This window comes from Lampetra fluviatilis, chromosome 74 (genome assembly GCF_964198595.1).
Source record: "Lampetra fluviatilis chromosome 74, kcLamFluv1.1, whole genome shotgun sequence".
Lineage (NCBI taxonomy): Eukaryota > Metazoa > Chordata > Hyperoartia > Petromyzontiformes > Petromyzontidae > Lampetra > Lampetra fluviatilis.
This window is the reverse complement of record NC_136348.1, coordinates 2367087-2394908: the sequence shown is the minus strand read 5'-3', so window position 1 is coordinate 2394908 and position 27822 is coordinate 2367087. Positions and strand designations below refer to the sequence as shown.

The window sequence follows — 27822 nt, the reverse complement described above, 5'->3', positions numbered from 1 at the left end:
GAATGGCCCCGTTATAAATCGTTTCGCAGCATTCTGGTCCCTAATCCCGAAGTAGACTGGAGATCACATGTACTCTATAACATGTCAACTGTAACATTATAAACGATAGCACTAAACATTAAACTACTATAAACTGGTTTAATAATTTATTACACCATTAACGGAGGTACGGTATTAAAATCTCATTAGAAGTATTGAATAGCACTCTGCTAATAAATATGTATAGTATATGTTCAATCGAACAGGTTTGTGGGTTAAATTGCGCAAGGAAAAAATATATTTTGTTAAACCCGCCACATGAAAATAGTAAGGATTGTCACTAATACAGAACATGACAATTCGTTACTAAAGCATGTCTATTCCGGTCACTATTCTTCAATTGGGATTACCGTTGGCACGGCTATTTTAGTACACACAATCGACAGGAAGCACAAGGACAATGGGCTCACTTAATTCGCATGCCTAATGTACGTTGATTACCATGTAAATAACCCAAACGGTAATGGGTACCCATAGCCATATATATATATGTATCCATTAACACCCCCCCTCCCCCACTTCGCGCAAGAAGAGCACACACGTTTGTCATCACATCTACCTCTCTATTTACGGAACGAAACAGGAGCACTTCTCCACAAAACTGGCCGTCGCCTAATGAAGATTGTTGTAATTACTGGCGAAACGTCATACTCAGATTGTAAATGTTGTGGCTTGGCTCTCCATCACACCATTGTGCTGGACTAGTAACGAATTAGCATGTCCGGTTTACGTGACAAACCTTACTAATTGGGTGTGTGGGTGGTGGCGAGTTTAATGACACATTTTCATATTTAGGCAATTTATGGATACGGTATTCGAATCTCATTAGAAGTATTAAAATCGCAATCTGCTCATATAAAAGAAAGCTGACGTTCAATCGACCCGGGGGTTGGATATGCGAACTGTGGGAGTGCAGGGTTAGAATCGAATTCAAATTCCTAGAATAACAATATTGTCTTATTAGCATTTTACTGTGCTTGACTGTATGGTATGTGTAAATGCAAATTATTCGTGGTAAATGCGAGGCAGGGGTTAAGAGGTGCATGTTTAATCCAGTGTTCGTCTCGATCAACCAAAATTAGTACAATGTCGGTCATAAAGGAGTACGAGTTATTTCATGAGTAGTATTCGCTGAACCCCCAGATACTAACCTACACACAGTTATGGTTAAACAAAGTAACGTTTATTCACGTAATTTTCAGCTCAGACATGATCATCGCAATAATTTCCGAAGACGTGTGGGTTGGTCCCGCGAGAGCAGGGCCTGGCTACAGTTAGTCGAGCACCAGAAACAGCAGAATCAGAAGTAGTTGCGTCGCCCTCAAAATGTGTTGTTGCTGCTGCTGTTGTCGCTGCTGTTATTGGTGCTGCTTTAGTTACTTCTGTTGCTGTTATGTGTCGGGTGGTTGCTCATTTACTCATCACCACCCATAATTATCAACACAAATTAATGAGTATCAACACCCATTATCATCATTATCACTATCAACTCACCATCATCAACCATCGTCACCACCACCACCCAACCATCACAACCAACATTCATCATAACCACCACCAATCATCCATCATCATCAACACCCATAATCACAACAACTCATCATCATCACCACCCATAAATATCACCACCCATCATCATAACCTCCTCAATCATTACCACCACCCATCATCATCACTACCACCCATCATAATCACTACACATCATCACCACCCATCATCATTACAACCCTTCATAATCACCACCCATCATCATCATCACCACCATCCATTATCAAGAAACATCATCATCACCACCCATCATAAATAACAAACACACACAGCTACAAACATAGATATGTAACCTGACACAGAGGTAGATAACAGACACATACAAATAAACAATCTCATTAACAACTTAATTATAAAAAGCCCATATTACCACTGCCAGGATAGTTGCACACAGACAAATCCTTTACACAATAATACTTTACATGTAACTCAAATTCACACTTAGTACAACCACCTCACTCACTTAAATATAACTACAGATCAATAACTATACTACAAACCTGAATTTAAAACTAAATAAACCAATGGGATGGTGTTTATACGCTTGAAATGTAATTAATGAAATGCAAATGAATAATTCCAATTAAACAAAAAATAACTACGAACAAATATGAAGCCTGAGGCCTAGGTATATGCCAGGCCTGATGGCCAGGCATCGCTTCAGTCCTCGCCGCAGTAACGGTGACATCAAAGACAGCACAAAGCGAGGGGGCAAATGTTTAATGTCGAACCGAGGACTCTGCTGTTTCCGGTGACGCACAACACCCGCACTGCACCACGTGGAGCGCCCGCCAAGCGCGTGGGGGCGGAGCCTCGCTGTAGTGACGTCACCTCTGTTACGTCATAGCCACGCCTCCACCCGCAGTCGAGAGGAATGCGCACGAGTGAGCAGCAGAAGAAGCCTTTGCAGAGCGAATTCTCAACGAGGTGAGAGCATCCCTGTTGACGATGTATGTTGTTTATTTTTATTGCACGTTTTGACTACAAACTAAAGCTTCATTATTTTTGTGTATGTTGGTATTTGGATTTTCTGCAACCAAATTAAGACTATTAGTTAGGTTACTTGGCATGCTCTGATATGTTGCTGTTACTGTCATTGTTTAGACCCAAAGCAAGTCAACATTTAAAACGTTCATAACTAACCTGTTTAAATCTCATATAATATGATTAACATGTCTATAATTATTGTGTTCTGATTGCCTGCATAATTGTGTCCTGCATTACATGTTTTGAATGTTATCCAACACGGGGGAGGAGTCTGCCTTTTAGTTCAGACCCTAGCTGCTGCCATAGACGTCTCCTATCTGTGACGTCACAGCCACATGGACGGTACCTCTGACATCACGTGACCAGTGACGTCATTCTCGGGTTATAACAGATAATTTAAGTATTGTCATTTGACCCCAATGACCTACAAGACATAGGGGGGCCATTATCAAGCAGTAGATTAATACAAATGGGCTGTGCATCAACATGCTTGTCTGGATTAGAGGTTAAACATCACGGTTATGTTTGGCGATTATGTTTAATGCAATAGGCAGTTGGAATAAACATGTTCGCGTGGGTGGATGAGTGAGTGATCTGACGCACGCGTGAGTTGGAAAACAAGCGAGTGAGTGGACTTGTAAAACAAACGGCACGAAAGTGATTTGATTGGTACAGCGAGTGGTCAATATGGAATAATTGTGAGGATGAGTGATTCAAAAGGCTGATAAATCTGAGCGTTTTTACAACCTCTCCAGCCCCTCCAACATCAAACAGAAACGACTCCTTCACCACAAAACATGGACAGACAACGCAAGTGGGCTGAAATATTGGATGACTATGATGGTAAGTCCCAGTTACCTGCATCACGTGGCTTTTATGCAGAGGAGGCAGCTCCCTGATGGGAAAAGGTAAACGGTCAAGGGTGGCAGACAGCATGGATTTAGAGCTGCGTTTCAGCCATATTGGTTTAAACGGGGGTCTCAACTTTATGAAATTAATGATCTCAACATGCTTACAAAAATATGACTTGTAATGTTTTACTACCATGTGACTAATGTTTCTCAACAGCAGGTCATGGTATGTGTTAAGAGGTAATTACAAGAATCTCAGAATTAGTTCCGTGAATCTCCACGTGCTTCGTTCTCTAATACATTACTCGTCTTTTGAATTAATTTTAATTTCCGTAGCCCGGGAGTCATGGCGCCAGTCGACCACGTGGGGGGACATTATGGATGAAGTGGACCCTTTCCCAGGCCAAAGCTACGACCATCCCTCCCCAAAGGTGTGTATGGGGGTCTATGGGGGTCAAACACCACATTCTCTCCACACTCCCACACTATTGCACCAAAACATCACTACACCTCACATCACCACACCATCTCTTCACACCACCACCAACTCAATACAATATACTCTTAGTTTTTTCGGTAAATTCACGTATGTGACTCTTTCTTAGGTTTTTTCGGTGAAGTCACATACGTGAGTATGAATCCTTGCAGTCACGAAAGCTTCAAATTGATAATCAATACAATATCATAGAGCCTCATAAAGCGTCAATACCATCACAAGGCACCGTCTCTCCAGAACATTCCACAATTTCACCTCTCCATATCACAACACCATCTCCCAACACCATCACTCCATCCCTCCATCATCACGTCATACCATGAGTTAATGTGCATGTTTTCATCTGTACATAGATGTGCCAGTATGCATTTTTGTTTGTGTATGTGCCCGTCCATGTTTGTGTGCCTGCGAGAATGGATGTTGTCCTGAGTGCACATGTCTGAATGGTCATGTGCTTATCTTCGCGTGCACAGAGGAGCATTGGGGAGGTGAAAAACTTCAGCGGAGTGAAGCGTCTCCAGGAGGACAAGCGCCTTGCGAAGGAGAAATGCCCAATGGAAGAGAAGCGCCCCAATGAGGTGAAGCACCTCGCCAAGTTGAAGCACCAAACGGAGCAGAAGTGGCTTCGAAACAAAATCCTCAACGACGTGAAATGCGTCATGGAAAAGCGCCTCCTTGAAGAAACGCGCTTCATGGAGGAGAAGCGCCTTCGCGAGGTGAAGCGTCTCAAGGAGAAGCATCTGGAGGGAGAGAAGCGCCTCATAGATGTGAAGCAGGTCAAGGAAGAGAAGCGCCTCATGGAGGAGAAGCGGGTGGAAGAAGAGAAGCGCCTTGTCGAGGAGCAGCGCCTCATTGAGGTGCAGCGGGTCGAGGAAGAGAAGCGCCTCATGGAGGAGAATCGCCTCTTTGAGGTGAAGCGTCTCATAGAGCTGAAGCGTCTCGAGAAGAAGAAGAAGCGTCTTGAGGAGAGGCGCTTTCGCAAGGTGAAGCTCCTCGAGGAGAAACGTCTCATGCAGGAGAAGCGCCTCGTTGAAGTGAAGCGTCAAGAGGAGGAGCACTTGATGGAGGAGAAGCGTCTTGTGGAGCAAAAGCGCCTCGAGGAGGAGGAGGAGCGTCTCGCCAAGATCGAGCGACAATGGCTCCAGACCGATACCACCAGCAGCACCACCACCACTGCCACCGCCACCACCGCTACCACCACCGCCGCCACATACTCCAATCCTGTGTGGGGCCCAATTGCTCAGAGCTTTGGAGAAGAGGGCTTCCAAGAAGATAAAGAAAACTCCGGAGTCGCTGAGCCACGGTAAACCAGTCTGCGTGTGCATCCCCTGTGTGTTTATTTTTGTCATTTATTGCCATGCTTCTCACGCAGCATCAGCCTTACTCGGTCACGAAACTTTTTTTCAGGAGGATCCTGCCAAGTTTGCTCGCATTTTGCAACAAAGTTGCTACTGTTTGCGATCCAAATTGAACGATTTGCATTGCTTGTGTGGGTTCAGTAACAGGGAGAAAGCTGCAAAACCTTCCCAGAACAGGTGACTGCATAATCCACACGGAGAATGTGGCCAAACGTGGAAATCAAAGCCAGGTCAATGTTGCTGTGACGCACAGGTGCTCAAGCCCTGTCGCGCTCTCAAAATTCACAGACACTGCAAACCCCACGTGTACATTCCGCTATACTGTGGACAGATTTATTTTTCATAATTGGTTTTTGGGTTAGACCACGTAACAAAGTGGACATATCTTCAGCATTTAACCCTCCATCCACCGTGAGATTTTCGCTGTATATCGCCTGTTTCCAGGCCAGCTGCCAAGTCGCCTTGTAATGCACAGCGACAGCTACCAATGAGAGGGGTGTTCAATTTAAAACGCGATGAGATGAGAGATGCGAGAGGCTCATCGCATGCAATGCACTCTGAGATGCCTTCGACGTCCAGGGAGGTGGCTCTCTCGACCACAAATCACTGACGGACACTTTTTTGAAATCGTGGATGTGTTGAAGCGACCAAATTGTCGTGTACTCATTCTTCACCATTACAGTTCAGATCTTGCTTCCCGCCTTGGCTATTATTGCTGCTGCATTGACCACACAGATCCACACCCATTCCGTCACAGTGGACGTTCAGGATCTCTACGGATGCCATTTGAAATGCTTAGGACATCATGTGCAAGGGGTCAATTAGAATACACATATAGAAACATGTCAATCTAGATTTGAAGTTTTCGTGACTACAGGGATCCATACTCTTTGGTTATTTCGGTAAATTCACGTAGGTATGAAATCAAATTAATTAAATCACGACGTTTCGATGGCCATGTTGTTATTGCAAGAACGTTTCTTGCTGTGGTTTTCTCACCTGATGATGATTGCCTGTGTTGCAATCGAAACGTTGTGATTTAATTTACTATATTTTATACCTACGTGACTTTACTGAAAGAGCCAAAATAATGTCACTTCAAATTATTCAGTTAAATTTGCACAGCAACGCCACCCACTACTGTGAAGCTACAGCAGTATGTGTGAGACACAGCTGCACCTATCTCAAGGATAGCCTGGCGCCATGAGAATGACAGCACCAATACTAAGCACACTCACTGGCCATGTCGTTATTGCGGTTTCTATTCAGCTCGAATTAATCCGCCACACATTCCACCCACGGACGATGCCTTCATATCGCCTGCCCGCCGTACTTTTCTTCATTATTGACAACTTGCAGCTCAGCACACGGCAGATGCCTGCGCAGCGCGACTCACGACCTCCTCTCGATACCAAGATCCAGGATGGTCATGTCTATGCGCCGCTTCTCGGTGGCAGAACCAACAGTCTGGAACGATATCCCTCTGCACATTCGCAGCATCACCTCAATCGCCTCCTTCAAGAGACACTTAAAAGCTCACCTCTACAATTATGCTTTTGAGCGACTCTGAGCTTGGCTCCGCGCCTCTGAGTTGCGGCCACTACGTCTGCAAATTTGCGCGCGTTACAAATTGAACTATTATTATTATTAGATGGCGATGCCTGCCGTAGCAGGAAGGTGAAACGGTGTCGTGTTGTCTCTTCACAGATCTGTGCCAGTGCAGCCCTCCTCCTCACTCGTCCAGGCCTTTGAAGTGAAGACAGAGGTTATGGAGGAGACGAAGGAAGAGGTGAAGGAGATGATGGAGGATGAGGTAGAGACAGAGGAGGAGGAGAAATCGGAGGAAGAGAAGGCAAAGGAGGACGAGATTGTGATGGTGACAATGGAGGAGAACACGGAGGGAGAGGAGAAAGACAATACGGAGATGGAGGACAAGGAGACAAAGGATGAACAGATGGTCGTGGTGGAGGACATGGGGACGACGGACAAAGGGGAAACAATGGTGGTGGAGGAGGAAGAGAAGACGGTGGTGATGGTGGTGCCGGAAGTTGAGGAGGAGATGAAGGAGGAAGATATGGTTCTAGCGGAGGAGAAGAAGATGGAGGTGGTACAGGAAGAGGAGGAGGTAGAGGAGGAGATGGTGGTGGAGGATGAAGAAGAGGGGATGGAGGAGGATGAGACGGAGGAAAAGATGGAAGAGGTGCAGGTGGAGATGCACGAAAAGAAGAGGAAGCGAGGGGGCGTCGCTCGCGTGGCGAGAGCGATCGCCTCACTCCTCCGCCGCGTGCTGCTTTGTGGTGGCAGGTCCACCGCCCAGTAGGGGTGGTGGCGGTGGTCGTGCATCGGTGCCAACCGTGACCACTATCACCACACTACCCGCCCACCCAGTGATACTCGCTACACACACCACACGGTTCCCCAGAGAGACGGTGCCACTGGGACCACAGCTGTGGAATGAAGCTGAGCAGCAGATGCCAGGACTACAGCGGAGAATGACTGCTGCCAGGAGACCTCACATCACACACACACACGGGACTATTCCATTAGCATAGCTGGCCCCACACTGGGCCCCTTCCATGCTGGTTTTCATCCAGGCAGTCCTCATGGGATGACCTTGCCATGGTTTCCAGGACATGGTCGTATTAGCATTTTATTGTGCTTGAATGTATGTTATGTGCAAATGCACATCATTAGTCGTAAATGCGAGGGAGGGGTTAAGAGGTGCACGTTTAATCCAGTGTTAACATTTATTTTAGCATCATATTTAAGGACACTGTTGTTGATAAGAATTCGTCTGGACGTGGCACGTGCCTTGTTCTACTCGATAAACCAAATTTAGTACAATGTTGGTCATACAGGAGTGTGATTTCATTCATGAGTAGTATTCACAGAGCCCCTATGACACTAAACTAAATAAAGTTATGGTTAAACAAAGTAATCTTGAGTGACTTAATTCTCAGCTCAGACATGATCATCGCAATCATTTCCAAAGACGTCTGGGGTCCTGCGAGAGCAGGTCCCGACTACAAACAGCTGGGCAGCAGAATCGGAAGTAGCTGCGTCGCCCTCGAAATGTGATGTTGCTGCTGTTGTTGTCGCTGCTGTTGTTGCTGCTGTAGTTGCTTCTGTTGCTGTGATATACGCAGGGAGGTGGTGTTCCGTGATGGGATGACGCCTTTGATTAAAGCCTCTGATCACACTCACGCGATTGACGCCCTTGATCGTCGCGTTTGATCAACTCTGATATTGTATACTCTCACATGTTAAGCTCTATCATAGTGAAACATAATATTATAACCTATGAACTACAACCTATCCATTGTAACGCTGTAAAAGAATATTACCTATTGGGTTTCACTCCCTCGTCGAGAAGGCCGCTCTCTTCCTTTTCTAAAGTTACATGCTAATTTCTCTGCATTCACTTTAAATCGAGGACAAAGTTTTTATTCAAAATAGCGCACAATTACACACTGAGATGCACTTACATATGCATGCATGAAGCACAATGGGCACATTACCCTTCGGTATGTTAATAGACATGCGGATTGTGCCTTCCAAAATTAACAATCGAATGCAAATATCCTGAAAGACAAAGGATTGGATCCTAGGGGGGGGGGAGTTATAAGGCGGCTCAGAAGCAGAGGTCAATGCCATTTCGAGAGGGAACTTGATGAGGTTGGACGCTCGACTCGTCGCACTGCTGATCGCCCTTCAACCGCGAGATAACGCAGCCTGGCGAGCACAATTGCTGTGTCGACAGTTAGGCGACATTGCGTCGGGAGAGTTCGTGGCGACATCTTCAGACGGGTTCCAGACATCGATATACCGTGAATCTCCAAGTAAGTGTCTATTTTCGCAGATAAATTCTTGAACGTGTTCGTCGTCAAATTAGCGGGATTTGTTTTGCCTCTCGTTTAGACGCGAGTGTCGTTCTTGTTTTAGCAGTTAACAAAATCCAAAACTCAACGCTAAACATCCTTGCGGCCGATAGCGTACTTTTTACTCGATAACACCGCTGCTGTTACTACGCTCACATGGAGCAGAGACGCTCTCCACAGCCCCACGCACACGGAGGCAAGAAGCAATTCAATTGCTCTGTGTGTGAGAAGTCATTTTCACAGCCATCACATCTTCATAGACACCAAAGAACACACACGGGCGAGAAGCCGTTCCTGTGTTCTGTGTGTGGGAAGGCATTTGCACACTCGTCAACTCTTCAAACTCATCAGAGAACACACACGGGCGAGAAGCCATTCCTGTGCCCTGTGTGTGGGAAGACATTTGCACACTCGTCAAATCTTCAGAGTCACCAGAGAACACACACTGGTGAGAAGCCATTCCCGTGCTCTGTGTGTGGGAAGACATTTGCACAGTCATCAACTCTTCAAGATCATAAGAAAACACACACGGGTGAGAAGCCATTCCTGTGCCCTGTGTGTGGTAAGACATTTGCACACTCGTCAACTCTTCAGAACCATCAGAGAACACACACGGGCGAGAAGCCGTTCTTGTGCCCTGTGTGTGGGAAGACATTTGCACAGTCATCACATCTTCAAATTCATCAGAGAGCACACACGGGCGAGAAGCCATTCCTGTGCCCTGTGTGTGGGAAGAAATTTGCAAACTCATCACATCTTCAGAGTCACCATAGAACACACACGGGCGAGAAGCCATTCCTGTGCCCTGTGTGTGGGAAGGCCTTTACACACTCATCAACCATGAACAGGCATCAGAAAGTCCACAATGATAGGAAACTGAAATCAAAAGCTGAAATTCAAGGTGCTGCAATGAGTCCTGAAGAAGTTTCCACCTTCGATCCCATGCAGTTGGATCCCGAAAGATGGCTGGATGTAATGGAGTGGCTCGAGGATCAAATCGAGAGCTCGGGGTGACTGAAAAAATATTATGTCACGTGGTTATACCTTTTAATCCGTATCGAGTACTTTTGTGTGTAATTTTGACCATTTTAGTTTTACAGTTTGTGAGAGTTTAATTACGTGCACAGTGGTGGTTTGTAATGTTATCGGATTACTTGCCGAAATGGTGTGATGAGCACTGGTTGTGAGAGGGTTCGATTGTAGTCGTTAAGTGTTCCTGTTGAGCTAAAGTTGGAATGCGTCTGTAGGTACATCTTTACTCAACATTTTAAACGATTTTTTTCAAGTATATACCTTTTTTTGATTGGTATTAATCGACTTTAGATATACGATTTCAGGATGTACATTGATGACGCGTTCGTTGGATATATGGCCTTGACATAGACGCACAGTGAACAAATGTGGTGAACTAATAAGGTAATCATGGGGAATGAAACTTTAACGCTTTGGTATTCCTGGAACGGAAATGGTTTGCATTGTACTGGAAATGTGTGAACATAGGACATAATAAATATTCCCTTCGAGTTTTGACGTAAAAATTATTGCTGATGAATAAAAACGTATTTTTAACAAGTGTTTTGTCCGGTCTTCATTTATAATGTTCCTAGCAAAAACATGTTCAGAGAATTTCAGGTGTAGGATCTCCGTCACACAAGTGTGCCCTTAACCGGCAGCATCTTGAGGGGAAAGGTCCCCGTTGTTTATCGTTTCTCAACCTACCATTCCCTAATCCCGAGTATACTTCGGTATTCTGGACCTGAACGTTGCGAAACGATTCAGAACGAGGACCTTTCCCCACCAGAGCGCAATCAGCTAATGAAAAGAACTCGGGGCGGCGGGAACACGTGCTTCTATGGGCAGTGGGGGACAGGTAGACAGTGCGTCAACTAAGGGACAATTGGTGACAACAAGATAAAGAGAGTTCGAGAAGGGAAGGCGAGACCAAGTGTGGGCGGAGGTTCACGCCGAGAATGAGAGAGGGGGAGGAACGAGGTTTGAAGCTGTGTTGGCTGGTTGCTGTCTCGTCGTCGTCGTTGATATATCGTGACGCCTTGGTCCTAAGCCGCGTTAAATGCTAAATCAAAGAACCCTCTGCAGTCTGAGTCCGGAGTCATTACAATTGTAATGATTCATTATTTCACCGGATAACATTGAGTCTTGGTTCGCCACGTCCATATTACATACATACACATTAAATGCAAACATGTTACATACAGACATATTACATTCATGCATATTACATACAGACATGTTTCATACTCACGAGCATAGTGTGATTCTTAGATACAGGTCCGATTCAACACAGTACATAAAATCCGTGATCTGGTCCCGTCTGTAAAAGACGTGGTTCCAGACATACAGTACCCTGGCGTCTACAAACTAAGTTGCCTCTGTGGTAGCAGTTACATTGGAGAAACCAAACGACATGTCTCGGACCGCATCCGTGAACATAAAGCAGACCTGAAACACGGTAGGACAAACACCTCAGCCGTGGCAGATCACTGTTACAATTCAGTAGGCTCACATGACATTGACTTCTCCAAGACAGAGGTTCTCTGCAGGCCATCTGGCTACCATGAGAGATTCGTTCATGAGGCGATCCACATATACAAACACAGAGACAATTTCAACCGAGAAGATAGATTCTGGCTCAACAATCATTGGAAGGACGTAATAAACCATTTCGGATCTTAACTGATTGTTGTTCACGTTTACGGTGACTTTCAGACGGCAGTCCACTCACTGGCATTGACTGTGTATCTTGTGTTCTCCACAGGGAATGCATTATTTGCTCCGCTGCGGGTCTCCTTTCACCGCTCTCCCATTGACATGTTTCATTGCTTCTACATACTATTAACATTCCCTCCTTTCGTTAATGCTACCCCCTACCTTGGATGCTGCTAATCGTGCATAATGCATGGGCATAATATGACTTTGAAACCCCCCCGCCCACCTCCTACGCATTTCCCATAAATATGCTAAATTCCTCTTGATATGCAAATTATTTTGTCAAGGCGCTCTTCTTTCACCTCCAACCCAGCTTATATATACGCTCCAAGCTTGGCAGTGTTTCATTCTTCACCTGAAGATGGCTGCTTGCGTTGTAGCCGAAACGTCGTGAGAATTATTTTATTTTTATTATTTTTTAACTTCCCTTCTACGTGACTTTACCGAAAGAACCAAGAAGAGTTTATAATGTTATAGTATGCAATGTGAGTTTACAATTTGAAAGTTTGTGGACGTGCCCTGTTCTCGTAGGACCCGACGCGGATTTGGAAATAATTGCTATGATCATGTCTGAGCTGGGATGAGCGACTAATGTTTACTTTATTTAATCATAACTGTGTGTAGGTTAGTGCTATCGGGGCTTATTAATACTACTCATGAATGAACTCATACTTCTTTCGGTAGAAATTTGAAATCCTGTTGGTAGGACAAGTCGCCTGACTTTTCTAGACGAATTGTTATCTTCAAGTGCGTCCGTAAATAAACTGCTAAAATACACAGCATAGGGAAGGCTGCCTTGTTGGGGAGATGCAGTTTGGGTAAGCGCTGTGACCGGGTGATGACACGGTTTCTCAAACAATGGCGTTAAACACTCGCTGCTTGGCCCCGTCGACAGCAGCGAAGGCTGTCATATACCGCTCCATTTACGAGTTGGATGTATAATGTGTATAGTTGAAGGTGCTAGGTGTTGATTTCTTCTAACCGCTACTAACGTGCGTGTGTTGTCTGTTTTTAGGATTTGTCTATCAAGGAACACGTGTTAATCGGGTAGACAGCCAATATTCTGCCGGTTAAGGGCACACTTGTGTGATGGAGATCCTCCACCTGAAATTCTCTGAACATCTTCTTAGGTTTTTTCGGTAAAGATTAGCAGCTAATCTGGCTGTGACGGTCCCACCTGATGACGGAGACTTGTGTTGCCTCCGAAACGTCGTGATTTTTTATTTTATTTTATTTTCATTCATTTTGATGTTTTACCTACGTGACTTTACCGAAAAAACCTAAGAAGATGATTCCTTGCAGTCACGAAAGCTTCAAATCTAGAATTCTCTGAACATGTTTTTCTAGGAACATTATAAAATAAAGACCGGACAAACATTTGTTAAAAATACGTTTTTATTCATCTGCAATCATTTTTACGTCAAAACTCGAAGGGAATATTTATTACGTCCTATGTTCACACATTTCCAGTACAATGCAAACCATTTCCGTTCCAGGAATACCAAAGCGTTAAAGTATCATTCCCCATGATTTCCATATTAGTTCACCACATTTGTTCACTGTGCGTCTATGTTGAAGTCAAGGCCATATATCCAACGAACGCGTCATCAATGTACATCCTGAAATCGGCTATCTAAAGTCGATTAATACCAATCAAAAAAAGCCATATACTTGAAAAAAACCGTTTAAAATGTTGAGTAAAGATGTACCTACAGACGCATTCCAACTTTAGCTCAACAGGAACACTGAACGACTACAATTGAAACCTTTCACAACCAGTGCTCATCACACCACTTCGGCAAGTAATCCGATAAAATTACAAACCACCACTGTGCACGTAATTAAACAAAAAAAACTGTAAAACTAAAATGGTCAAAATTATAACCAAAAAAGTACTCGATACGGATTAAAAGGTATAACCACATGACATAATATTTTTTCAGTCACCCCGAGCTCTCTGGTTGACTCTCGAGCCACTCCATTACATCCAGCCATCTCTCGGGATCCAACTGCATGGGATCGAAGATAGAAACTTCTTCAGGAATCATTGCAGCACCTTGAATTTCAGCTTTTGATTTCAGTTTTCTATACTTTGTGGACCTTCTGATGCCTGTTAAGATTTGACGACTGTGAAAATGCCTTCCCACACACAGAGCACAAAAATGGCTTCACGCCCGTGTGTGTTCTCTGGTGCTTCTGAAGATGTGATGAGTGTGCAAATGTCTTCCCACACACAGGGCACCGGAATGGCTTCTCACCAGTGTGTGTTTTCCGATGACTATGAAGAGTTGATGACTGTGCAAATGCCTTCCCACACACAGAGCACAGGAACGGCTTCTCGCCCGTGTGTGTTATCTGGTGTCTCTGAAGATGTGATGGCCATGAAAAGGACTTCCCACACACAGAGCAATTGAATTGCTTCTTGGCTCTGTGTGCGTGGGGCTGTGGAGAGCGTCTCTGCTCCATGTGAGCGTAGTACGCTATCGGCCGCAAGGATGTTTAGCGTTGAGTTTTAGATTTCGTTAACTGCTAAAACAAGAACGACACTCGCGTCTAAGCGAGACGCAAAAAAATCCCGCTAATTTGACAACGAACACGTTCCGCGAAAATAGACACTTACTTGGAGATTCAAGGTATATCGATGTCTGGAACCCGTCTGAAGATGTCGCCACGAACTCTCCCGACGCAAAGTCGCCTAACTGTCGACACAGCAATTGTGCTCGCCAGGCTGCGTTGTCTCGCGGTTGAAGGGCGATCAGCAGAGCGACGAGTCGAGCGTCCAACCTCATCAAGTTCCCTCTCGAAATGGCATTGAGCACTGTTTCTGAGCCGCCTTATAACTCCCCCCTAGGATCCAATCCTTTGTCTTTCATGATATTCGCATTCGATTGTTAATTTTGGAAGGTATAATCCGCATGTTTATTAACATACCGAAGTGTAATATGCCCATTGTGCTTCATGCATGAATATGTAAGTGCATCTCAGTGTGTAATTGTGCGCTTAATTTGAATAAATGGAAAAACACGTTCCCCATGCCCTCCATTGTCCTCGATTTAAAGTGAATGCAGCCCCGTGGCGTTGCCAAAAATCGCCGAGCTTCGGGAGTGAGCACGTACAGACGCGTAGTGACCACACTTGCAACACAATCACTCTAACATCAGTAACCAAAATCCGATCTGGTACATGGTCTCCGCTTGGTCAGGTTTGTATCCGTCATCACTCAGGAGACAAACAGCGAGGCATGGTTTGGCCAGCCACCAGCAGCTATTAAAGTCGCCAAAGCCACTTTATTAGCTGCTCTCAAACAATACTATCACCAATGGTGGTTTACAGGCTAGGCTGTTAAGCGGACAATCAGTCTTTTTGGGCAAGGCGTATGGGAAAATACACACCTCTTTTATCCCATAAACATAATGCACAGCATCGGTAAGGCTGCCTTGTTGGTGAGATGTAGCTTGGGTAATGTGCTGCAACTGGAGTTAGGCGATGTGACTGGGGTATCACACGGATTCCGAAAAGCAGCTTAGACGATACGATCCACTGCGCTCCATCTCCCCACATGGACAACGACATTCTCAGTTTTAAAAAAAATGAATAGAAATGTTTAAATACGTTTTTTTAAATCATGTGTATTGTATAGATGTTATAATGTGCGATTGTTATAATCTTTGTACGTGTATATATATGCTGTATATAGCGATTCGATTCCATTGATACGACACATTCATCCATCAGTGTACAGTGTGATTCTAATCCGGCTAGTGGGATTCGAATAATTGTAATTCGTTTCTAATCCTGCATATCCTACCCCCGTGTTCGCATATTCACTTACCATTCGTACTACCACACTGTGATTCTAATGAGCACAGTGCGATTCTAATGATTTGTATGCGATTATAATCCCATACCTCCATTTACGTGATCATACACTATAACAATTAATAGTATTTTACGGAGTTATAATGGATAGATTGTAGTTCATAGTTTATAATATTATATACTCTTTGGTTATTTCAGTAAAAGACACGTAGCTATAAAATAATTCACGACGTTTCGGGCGCAATACAAGCGTCCGTCAGGTGGCACAGCATGGTCTGCTGCTGAGGCAGACTGTTTTAAAAGGTTTGAAATGGGTGTAGACCTCTGGTCAAATCTCCCCAACAAGGCAGCCTTCCCTATGATGTGTATTTTAGCAGTATATTTACGGACACACATGAAGATAAGAAACTTGTCTAGAAAAGGCAGGCGACTTGTTCTACAAACACGATTTCAAATTTCTATCCGAAAGAAGTATGAGTTCATTCATGAGTAGTATTCACCAAGCCCCGATTGCACTAACCTACACACAATTATGATTAAACAAAGTAAACATTAGTCGCTCATCCCAGCTCAGACATGATCATAGCAATTATTTCCAAATCCGTGTCGGGTCCTACGAGAACAGGTCACGTCCACAAACTCTCAAATTGTAAACTCACATTGCATACTCTAACATTATAAACTCTAACAATATATCCTTTAAACTATGAGCTAGACATTGTAACGCTTTAAAATAACACTACAATCTAGTGTTATAGTAAACTATAATGTTGTGAACTCTAACAATATAAGCTATGATCGATACATTATAACGCTATAAAATAACATCATAAACTAGTGTTACAGATTAGAACACCGTACATTGAAGTGTGATATTCGAATCTCATTCGCTTCACACCGTGGTCCTCTAAGAATCACACTATGCTCGTGAGTATGTAACATGTCTGTATGTAATATGCATGAATGTTATATGTCTGTATGTAACATGTATGAATGTATAATGTATGATTGTAATATGAACGTGCGAACCAATGGTGTGATATGTGAAATGGAAGGTGCAGAATCAGGATGGGATTAAAATTATTTGAATAACACTTGATGGTATTAGGATCAAGCTGTCCACTATTGGATGAATGTTCCATCTCAATGGCATCAAATAGCAATATTCAATATGAATATGTAAAATAATCGCACAAACCCAATATTAGCCCGTGAAATAATGAATCGTTACAATTGTAATGACTCCGGACTCACACTGCAGAGGGTTATTTTATTTAGCCTTTAACGCGGTTTCAGACCCCAGGCGTCACGATATAGCAACGACGACGACGAGACAGCAACCAGCCAACACAGCCCCAAACCTCGTTCCTCCCCCTCTCTCATTCTCGGCGTGAACCTCAGCCCACACTTGGTCTCGCCTTCCCTTCTCGAACTCTCTCTATCTTGTTGTCACCACTTGTCCCTTAGTTGACGCACTGTCTTTACATCACCCACCTCTATGACCTCTACCTGACCCCGCCATGGGCGAACTTGGGGGATTTTCCCGGTGGCACCTGTGGGCAATACAACCATGCCCTGTCCCCCACTGCCCATGGAAGCACGTGACCCGTCGCCCGAGTTATTTTCATTAGCGGCTTGCGCTCTGGTGGGGAAAGGTTCTCGTTATGAATCGTTTCGCAACGTTCAGGTCCAGAATACCGAAGTACACCGGGAATCACCTGCACTTAAAAACACGTAAACTGATAACACTATAAACAATAACACTCAACATTAAACGACAACAAAATTATCAACGTGTTTTATAATTTATAGCACCATAAACGGAGGTACGGTATTTAAATCTCATTAGAAGTATTAAAATCTCACTCTACACATGTATGTAAATTATCTGTTCAATCGAACCGGGGGTCGGATATGTGAACTGTGGGGGGGGGGGGGGTACAGGGCAAGAATCGCATTCAAATTTTAGAATAATAATATGGTCGTATTAGCATTTTAATGGGCTTTAATGTATGTTATGTACAAATGCAAATCGTTAGTCGTAAATGCGAGGGAGGGGTTAAGAGGTGCACGTTTAATCCAGTGTTAACATTTATTTTAGCATCATATTTAAGGACACTGTTGTTGATAAGAAGTCGTCTGGACATGGCACGTGCCTTGTTCTACTCGATCAACCAAAATTAGTACAACGTCGGTCATACAGCAGTGTGATTTCATTCCTGAGTAGTATTAACATAGTCACGATGACACTAACCTACAAAGTAATCTTGAGTGACTTAATTCTCAGCTCAGACATGATCATCGCAATCATTTCCAAAGACGTGTGGGGTCCTGCGAGAGCAGGTCCCGACAACAAACAGCTGGGCAGAAGAATCGGAAGTAGCTGCGTTGCCCTCGAAATTTGATGTTGCTGCTGTTGTTGTCGCTGCTGTTGTTGCTGCTGTTGTCTCACCGCTCTCCCATTGACATGCTTCGTGGCTTCTACATACTATTAACATTCCCTCCCTTTGTTAATACTACCCCCTCCCTCTGATGCTGCTTATCCTGCATAATATGACTTTGAAAACCCCCCCGCCCACCTCCTACGCATTTCCCATAAATATGCTAAATTCCTATTGATATGCAAATTCTTTTGTCAAGGCGCTCTTCTTCCACCTCCAACCCAGCTTATATATACGCTCCAAGCTTGGCAGTGTTTCATTCTTCACCTGAAGACGGCTACTTGCGTTGTGGCCGAAACGTCGTGAGAATTATTTTATTATGTTTTATTTTTATTATTTTATTAATTCCCTTCTACATGACTTTTCCGAAAGAACCAAGAAGAAGTATGAGTCCATTCATAAATAGTATTCACTAAGCACCGATGGCACTAACCTACACACAGTTATGATTAAACAAAGTAAACATTAGTCGCTCATCCCAGCTCAGACATGATCATAGCAATTATTTCCAAATCCGTGTCGGGTCCCACGAGAACAGGGCACAACCACAAACTCTCAAAATATAAACTCACATTGTATACTCTAACATTATAAACTCTAACAACATAACCTTTAAACTATGGGCTACACATTGTAACGCTTTAAAATAACACTACAAACTAGTGTTATAGTAAACTATAATGCTGTGAACTCTAACAATATAAGCTATGAGCGATATATTATAATGCTATAAAAATACATCATAAACTAGTGTTACAGATTAGAACACCGTACATTGAAGTGTGATAATCGAATCTCTTTCGAATTCTTAGCTTCACACCGTGGTCCTCTAGGAATCACACTTTGCTCGTCAGTATGTAACATGTCTGCATGTAATATGTATGCATGAGATATGTCTGTATGTAGCATGTATGCATGTAACATGTAATATGCACGGGCAAACCAATGGTGGGAAATGTGAAACATGAAGGTGCAGGATCAGGATGGGATTACAATTATTTGAATAACACTTTAGTGGTATTAGGATTAAGCTGTCCACTGCTGGATGAATGTTCCATCTCAATGGCATCAAATAGCAATATTCAGTATGAATATATAAATAATCGAACAAACCCAATATAAGCCAGTGCAATTATGAATCCTTAAAATTGTAATGACTCCAGACTCAGACTACAGAGGGTTCTTTTATTTAGCCTTTAACGCGGCTTAGGACCCAGGCGTCAAAATATAGCAACGATGACGAGACGGCAACCAGCCTCGACCCTAATCCCCGCCAACACAGCCCCGAACCTCGTTTCTCCCCCTCTCGTATTCTCAGCATGAACCTCCGTCCACACTTGGTCCCGCCTTCCCTTCTCGAAATCTCTCTATCTTGTTGTCACCACTTGTCCCTTAGTTGACGCACTGTCTTTACATCACCCACCTCGATGACCTCGACCGGAACCGGCCATGGGCGGACATACCCGATGGCACCTGTGGGCAATACAACCATGCCCTCTCCCTGACCAACCATGGAAGCACGTGCTCCCGCCGGCCCGTGTTCTTTTCATTAGCTGCTTGCGCTCTGGTGGGGAAATGTCTTCGTTAGGAATAGTTTTGCAACGTTCAGGTCCAGAATACCGAAGTATACCGGGGATCACCTGTACTTAAAAACACGTAAACTGATAACACTATAAACAATAACACTGAACATTTAACGTCTATAAACTATCAACTGGTTTAATAATTTATACCACCATAAACGGAGGTACGATATTTTAATCTCATTAGAAGTATTAAATCGCACTCTATACATATGTATGTAAATTATCTGTTAAATCGAACCAGGGGTCGGATATGTGAACTGTGGGGGGTACAGGGCAAGAATCGCATTAAATTTCGATTTAAAGCTTTCGTGACTGCTGGGATTTATCTTCTTGGTTCTTTCGGTAAAGTCACGTAGAAGGGAAGTAATAAAATAATAAAAATAAAACATAATTAAAATGCAGCCACAACGCAAGCAGCCGTCCTCAGGTGAAGAACGAAACACCACCAAGCTTGGAGCGTATATTTAAGCTGGGTTGGAGGGGGGAGGTTGGAAGAAGAGCGCCTTGACAAAATAATTTGCATATCAAGAGGATTTTAGCATATATATGGTAAATGCGTAGGAGGTGGGGGGGGTTTCAAAGTCATATTATGTCCGTGCATTATGCAGGACCAGCAGCATCAAAGGGAGGGGATGGGGGTAGCATTAACAAAGGGATGGAATGTTAATAGTATGTAGCTGCAGTTACTAAACAACCACGTAAAAAAGACCGCAGTCCACTCACTGGCATTGACAAAATATCTTGTATTCTCCACAGCGAATGGATTCTTTGCTCCCCTGCCAGTCTCCTTTCACCACTCTCCCATTGACATATTTCGTTGCTTCCTCTTAGTATCTTTCACGCGAAGGTCAATGGTATAGAGTATAGCAGATTGTATAAATAGTATAAAATTGTAATGTTTAATACAATGTATACGGTAATATACAGTATCGTAAATGTATAGTGAATATACAGCAATGTGGTATACAGTAGGATGGGTAGAATAATATTATAGTCGAAGGTATAGAGTGGTGTATAGTAATACAGTATATAATTTAATGTTGAGTTTGTCTATGGTAGTATATAGTACGGGGTAGACCCGTGTGATGTAAGAGAAAAAAGTTTAGCTAGAAGCATATTATATGTTTTGCGACGTAGAATTGTAATGTATTACTTACTTTTAGTAGCTCAGCTTATTGGAAAGTATAGTTAGTATACTGATGATACTATGTAGTTTATACTTTCGTTTTTTACGTGGTTGTTTATTAACTGCAGCCACATACTATTAACATTCCTTCCCTTTGTTAATGCTACCCCCATCCCCTCCCTTTGATGCTGCTGGTCCTGCATAAAGCACGGGCATAAGTAGTACTAATCACATACCTGCATTTCCCATAGTCTCTCCCTTTGATGCTGATAATCCTGCATAATGCACGGGCATAAGTAGTACTAATCACATACCTGCATTTCCCATATCCCCTTCCTTTGGTGTTGCTAATCCTGCATAATGCACGGGCATAAGTAGTACTAATCACATACCTGCATTTACCATGAATATGCTAAATCCCACTTGATATGCAAATTCCTTTGTCAAGGCGCTCTTCCCCCTCCAACCCAGCTTAAATATACGCTGCCAAGCCTGGTGGTGTTCATTCAGACGCTGTCTTTCTGACAGACCTGTTCTTCGCCTGAGGACGGATGCTTGCGTTGTGGCCAAAGCGTCGTGAGAATTATTTTATTGTTTTATTTTTATTATTTTATTATTTTCATTCTACGTGACTTTACCGAAAGAACCAAGAAGATTTACCATTTCTTGGTGGTACATGTTTTTTGTCGTTTATTGTGAAATTTCGGTCACAGTTTCTATGATCACTGTTACATTGCTTATGGCTTTATTTTAGTGATTTCAAAAATATTTTTGGTTTAGCCATGTTTGTTGTAATACGGAGTTAGAATGATGGCTTTAATCTAAGTTGTCTTGTGGTTGTTGTTGTTGTTTGACTGGCATCCCACTGGGATTTTTGCACAGCGTTGGTGTACGGTGCTTTTTTCTGGAATACTTTGCAGTTTTTCCATGGATTTTTCTGTTTGCGCATAGTCACTTTGAGATGTTTTCTAGTTCATGTTTTTGTTTTTTATTTGTTGCGGTTGCACCCGATTCAAGAGCCGAATGGCTCACAGGGCTATACCAAATACATGAAAATGAAATGAAACTGTTAAGGCTATATGGGGGATCTTTCTGTTTGTGTTAGGTGCTCGCTAACAGCACTTGCCCCTACAGTCTGTCCAGGCTATATGGGGGGTCTTTGTCTTAGATGCTCACTAACAGCACTTGCCCCAACATTCTGTGCAGGCTATACGGGGGATCTTTGTGTTTGTATTAGGTGCTCGCTAACAGCACTTGCCCTGACATTCTGTCCAGTTTACACGGGGGATGTTTGTCTTTGTGTGTTGGGAGCAAGTTTGAGTGGCGTGTAGCCGTGGGAGTTGAACGGGAGCCTGCTGCTACTGACAGTCGTTGACTCCGGTTGGACAGACGCTGATAGACAGACACACACAGACAAGACAGGTGGACAGACACAGACAAGAGGAACACAGAGACGACATAGACACATGCAGAAAGAAACACACAGAGGCGAACAGAGACACAGACGGGCAGAGAGGTGTTGAATCGAACTAACTGAACTCGCTCCATTGAAAGTTTCCTCGATATTTGCCCATCCCCAGAAGTCGTTCTAGTTTCTATTTATTTCATTGTGTGTGGTGTGAACGTGTAAGCAATGTGGGATATCGATGTACACGGATATGAACAAGATCAGCAGACAAGACGTCTTTCATCCTCTTTGGTTCTTTCAGTAAAGTCACGTAGGTAGAACAAATAAAATCATAATAAATAAATCACGACGTTTCGATCGCAACACGAGCGATCGTCCTCACGTGAGCTACGGCACGTGACAAAGATGAGGTGAGCCCCCCCCACTCCCGGGGCTCGCCTCGCTCAGCTGAGCATTGTTTCAATGCGGTGGGCTCACGCGAAATTGATTTCTGTAAAACGAAGGTACTTTGAAAACCCGCTGGCTATACTCTTTTATATAAGTGTTGTGTCCTTAACTAACCACACGGGGACGTCTGGTTGAGGCAACACGTTTATTATAACTCTTTCGAACTCGGCTCTACACACGACTGAAACACGAAGGGGTACCACCCCTTCCACCCGATAGCCTACGGGAGTGACAGCCTCGTTTCTATCGCAGCCTGCACACTCCGGGCTCTGCCACCCACGGGTCCCTTATCCCGGCGTTAAGGGAAGACTGGACGACCCGTCTCACCCAGGGTACTGGAGCTCACCTCTGGTCCGCTACAACCCGGCTCTGGCTAGAGCTGGGGGAGGGTCCCAGAGTGTCTGAGCTCACCTCGGGTACGCTACAACCCGGCTCTAACAAGAGCCTCGGTTGAGGGTCCCCGGGTGATGTTCCAGTCTTCAGGTCTTCGGATGTCCTCAGGCTTGAGTTGGTGAACACTGCCCGGTCCGTCCAGAGGGCCGGCCTTTTATCCCCAGGTCGGGATCACCCCTCCCCTCCTGACCCCCCCCCCCCGTCCCAGAACCTTCTGAAAGATCTTAATGGGCCTTAGGGACGAGTGGGGGGTCAGGGGTGTTAGTCTCCGGTCACGGTGGGGGGCCGGGGGTTTAACCTTTGGTCGACCCCTACGCACCTCGCTCTCTCTCGCCTGCTCCCTGTTGACCAGTGCACTTGGTGGCAGGTCAGCTTACAGCGCCTTGTTATGGCGCTTACGCACAACTTCGTGACGAACGCTGCACGTTCCGTCGCTTTCATGCAGGGGGCGCTGCAAACCGACGCGCCCTCTGCATAAACAACGGAGGGGCAGGGACAGACGTTCGATCGCGTTGGAATCGATCTGCAGACGGCGGTCTTATCGCACGGCCAGCTCTGTGTCGCCTCATCTCGATCCCGCGATCCCAAACAGGTGAAAGTCCGCATCAAACTGAACCCCCAGCAAGGCCATCTACTTCACGAGAGAAAATTCACACGAAATATCGTTTTCAATGAATAAGCTTTTAATGACGAAGTACATTTATCTAATTCAAAACATAATACAATTCAAAGTTGTTTCATTTTCAAACTTCAAAACGGAGCATCGGGAGCTTGCGTGGATGTGTCGCTCGTGTGCAATTTTTTTCGTCACTTTACAATCAGCAAGGACCATTTCTCGTCCTAATTCGATAAAATGTATGTCAACACATAATACAAAATTATAATTCGTGTTGTAGAGAATGTTCCTCCTTTTCGTGTAACTTTTAATTGGTAGGCCTTGTAACTGATTAATGATCCGAGCGTGCTCGCTATTTAAAAGACAATGAGTTGCTCCAGAGGCAGACGCTTCCTGAAAACACAAAAGTACCCTTTGACCTGTATCACAAGAACAATGAGTCTCACCCGAGTGATCTGTACAGGTTACTTGCAAAACACAAACTTTGTCCTAACATCACTTATTCAATGTTTGACCCTTATAGACAAAATGTTACATGTACGCACACCATCAGACAAGTAATCATTCTAAATTATTGACAATCATTTTAACTAATACTATTGCGCCATTCAAAACGAATGCTGGTGTCTGGGTCAAAATTGAGCAAATTCCAAACATTACCTACAAACTCCACAACCAAGGTGCCACATCAACCATCGCCCTCTACTGACAGGCTCTTGTCTACATGCAGGCCGGTGCAGGGCCACCACCTTGTGCCACACAGGGGCAGCTGCTATTTGGGGGTGCTCTTCGAGTGTTTGAAACGAGATACGATACAAAACTCCGAGTTGCCGAGGCGATTAAGTAAGCACCATATAAATTCAATTTATAACAGTGAATGCTTGGGAGCTTATTGGCTCTCGCTCCTGGTTAGAAATCTACCCAACACACAGGTCCACAAAGACTGGCCGCTCTTACCCTGCAGGTTGAACCTAGGAACCGAGTGTTCAACTTCACATTCTTGTCATTAAAGGCCTGTGACAAAGGTGCGTCTATTGGAGCGACATCGTCTCAAGCGTACACATCTCCCGGGTCTCCATTTGACTTTCTATTGTCTCGGAGGAAGTCAACCCACACCTCCACTTCCACAAACTGCTGGGAGTTGCCTCGCTCTGCCTCACAGTGAGATTTCTCCTCCTGCTTCACGTTGCCTCCAACGATGTGAAGGTCCGATTTTGGAGTTGAATCTTCATCTTCACATTTTACCTTTACTTCTTCGCTCTTCACCATCACTTCTTCACATTTCACCTTCACATCTTCACGTTTCACCTCGATACCTTTCAAAGTATCCAAGCTGGGATTTTCTTCCGGTTCTTGTTTCATGAGGGATGGACTCATTGCATCACTTTGACTTTCACAAGCTGATTTCAGACTCCACTCCTTGTGGATATTGTGATGCTTGTGTGTTCTCTGGTGTCTTTGAAGATTTGGTGAAAGTGTAAACGCCTTCCCACACACACTGCACTTGAAGGGTTTCGTTCCCGTGTGTGTTCTCTGGTGTTCTACAAGAGTAGATGTCCGTGCAAACGCCTTCTCACACACACCACACTTGAAGGGTTTCTTTCCCGTGTGTGTTCTCTGGTGTTTTACAAGAGCAGATGACTGTGCAAATGCCTTCCCACACACACTGCACTTGAAGGGTTTCTCTCCTGTGTGTTCTCTGGTGTTCTGCAAGAGTAGATGAATGTGCAAACGCCTTCCCACACACACCGCACTTGAAGGGTTTATCTCCCGTGTGGGTTCTCTGGTGTATTACAAGAACAGATGACTGTGCAAACGCATTCCCACACACACTGCACTTGAAGGGTTTCTCTCCCGTGTGTGTTGTCTGGTGTACTTCACGAGTAGATGACCGTGCAAACGCCTTCCCACACACACTGCACTTGAAGGGTTTTTCTCCTGTGTGTGTTCTCTGGTGTGCAACAAGAGTAGCTGACTGTGAAAATGCCTTCCCACACACACTGCACTTGAAGGGTTTCTCTCCTGTGCGTGTTCTCTGGTGTTTTACAAGAGTAGATGACTGTGCAAAAGTTTTCCCACATACACTGCACTTGACGGGTTTCTCTGCTGTGTGAGTTCTCTGGTGCTGTGTCAAATGGTCAGTACGATCTGTGCTGTTGGCACGCAGGTCACATTGTTGCCTTTTTGCACCGAGCCGCGCCGAGTGCCTTTGCTCCATCAGACCAATTCTGCAGAGGAAGCGACAGCTGTAGACAGAAAAATATATCCACACCATCTACACATCAGTATCAATGCATATATAGTCACACGTGACTTACACGTCTATACTTATACATATATTCATGATAGTGAAAAAGTGTCCCAAATTCATCACACGGGCTGTTATGGCACACAATGAGAGGGCAAATGGTTATAAACATGCCTGGAAGCCCTAGTATCTTCAAAATTAATGTTAACCCAAACTCCGAGCACACGATTTCGGCTGTCTGGCTTCAAAATGACTATTTATGAAAGCTAAATTCAGCTGACATAGCAAAGGGTGCTGAAAAAAATACTATTTGTGTTATGCACAAATGCATAAATTAATGTTCAATTGCAACTTTGAGGTATGAAGCCAGGCACAGATGTCCTTGAATGCTGGTATGAAGTTCCGACTTCAGCTGCACGTGGGCTGTGATAACTTCCTGACTCCAATCTTACAAAGACTTCCAGAGGAAAACAAAAATAAACTACCGTTTTGATATAACCTCCGTGCTCAATAGAATTAATAGACTTTACTGCAAATACAAACTTGACACTGTCACACACTCAGGGGCGGAGCCAGTATTTTAAGGTAGGGAGGGGGGCAAACCCTCCAGCAATGAAAAATGATAGGAGTTAATAATAGGAGTTTTCCCCTTTTTTCTGGCAACAAAACTGAAACCTTACGAGGATTCATTTCTGTGTCGTGTTTTCTCCGGAGACACTTTGTTGGGGGCACGTCTTTATTATATACACGCGCCCTAACTACTAAACATCAACTCCTCGTACAGTTTATCTCGAGTACTTCCACTCGGTATATTATACGCCTCCTACGTAACATGCCTGCCCCGGCTGTGCTCCAGGTCCTCTGGCTATAATATCCTATGGGAGACCCAGGGTCCACCACTGGCCTCACAGAGCTTCGGCCCTTAAAAAGACGGCGAAGCTAGGGGTCCAGGGTCCTATTCTAGCAGGTCTTCTTGCTTCAACTGGTCGTCTTCAACTGCCAGGACCTCTCCAGAGGTCTGCCTTATATACGTTTCTCAGCCGAGGTGCGGACCTCCGTGAGGGACGCGGGTGACCCCAGAGTCCCTCACCGAGGTCTGCATGTCTGCCGTTGCAGGCCAGTACGTCCGTAGCCCCCCCGGCCATTGGGAGTGTTTGCGAGGGATCGTAGGACCCCTCACAACCCCCAACCGCAAAAACACACTATGATAATGTGTGAGCTGTACGCCTTTTGGCGTCCTCTGGTCGAGCACCAATTGGCGTCCTCTGGTGGAGCACCAATTGGGTCGAGGCTCAAAAAAAGCCATCCCTTGGTGTGGACCAATCAGTTTCAAGAACAATGCATATATATTCTTGGTTTTTTCGGTAAAGTCACGTAGAAGGGAAGTAATAAAATAATAAAAATAAAACATAATAAAATAATTCTCACGACGTTTCGGCTACAACGCAAGCAGCCGTCTTCAGGTAAAGAATGAGACACTGCCAAGCTAGGAGCTTAAATATAAGCTGAGTTGGGGGTGTAAGAAGAGCGCCTTAACAAAAGAATGTGCATATCAAGAGGAATTTAGCATATTCATGGGAAATGCGTAGGAGGTGGGCGGGGGGGTTTCAAAGTCATATTATGCCCATGCATTATGCAGGATCAGCAGCACCAAAGGGAGGGGGCACGGGGTAGCATTAACAAAGGGAGGGAATGTTAATAGTATGTAGAAGCAATGAAACATGTGAATGGGAGAGCGGTGGCCGAAGACCCGCAGCGGAGCAAATAATGCATTCCCTGTGGAGAACACAAGATACACAGTTAATGCCAGCGAGTGGACTGCGGTCTGAAAGTCACCGTAAACGTGAACAACAA

At 44.4% G+C, this 27822-nt stretch overlaps 2 protein-coding genes across 2 annotated transcripts in view; one reads left to right on the top strand and one right to left on the bottom strand.

The window, feature by feature from the left end:
• LOC144953323 (uncharacterized) overlaps positions 1-12468 on the top strand; it is a 48460-nt gene extending 35992 nt beyond the window's left edge. The window contains exons 3-4 of the mRNA XM_078883888.1: positions 9362-10058; positions 12416-12468. Of these exons, the coding sequence (XP_078740014.1) occupies positions 9362-10058; positions 12416-12468 (750 nt within the window). The remainder of the gene's footprint in view (positions 1-9361; positions 10059-12415) is intronic.
• LOC144953346 (uncharacterized) overlaps positions 1-27822 on the bottom strand; it is a 244395-nt gene that overhangs the window by 119740 nt on the left and 96833 nt on the right. The window contains 3 exon segments of the mRNA XM_078883908.1: positions 14059-14312; positions 25159-25416; positions 25418-25966. Coding sequence (XP_078740034.1) covers positions 14059-14312; positions 25159-25416; positions 25418-25966 — 1061 coding nt within the window.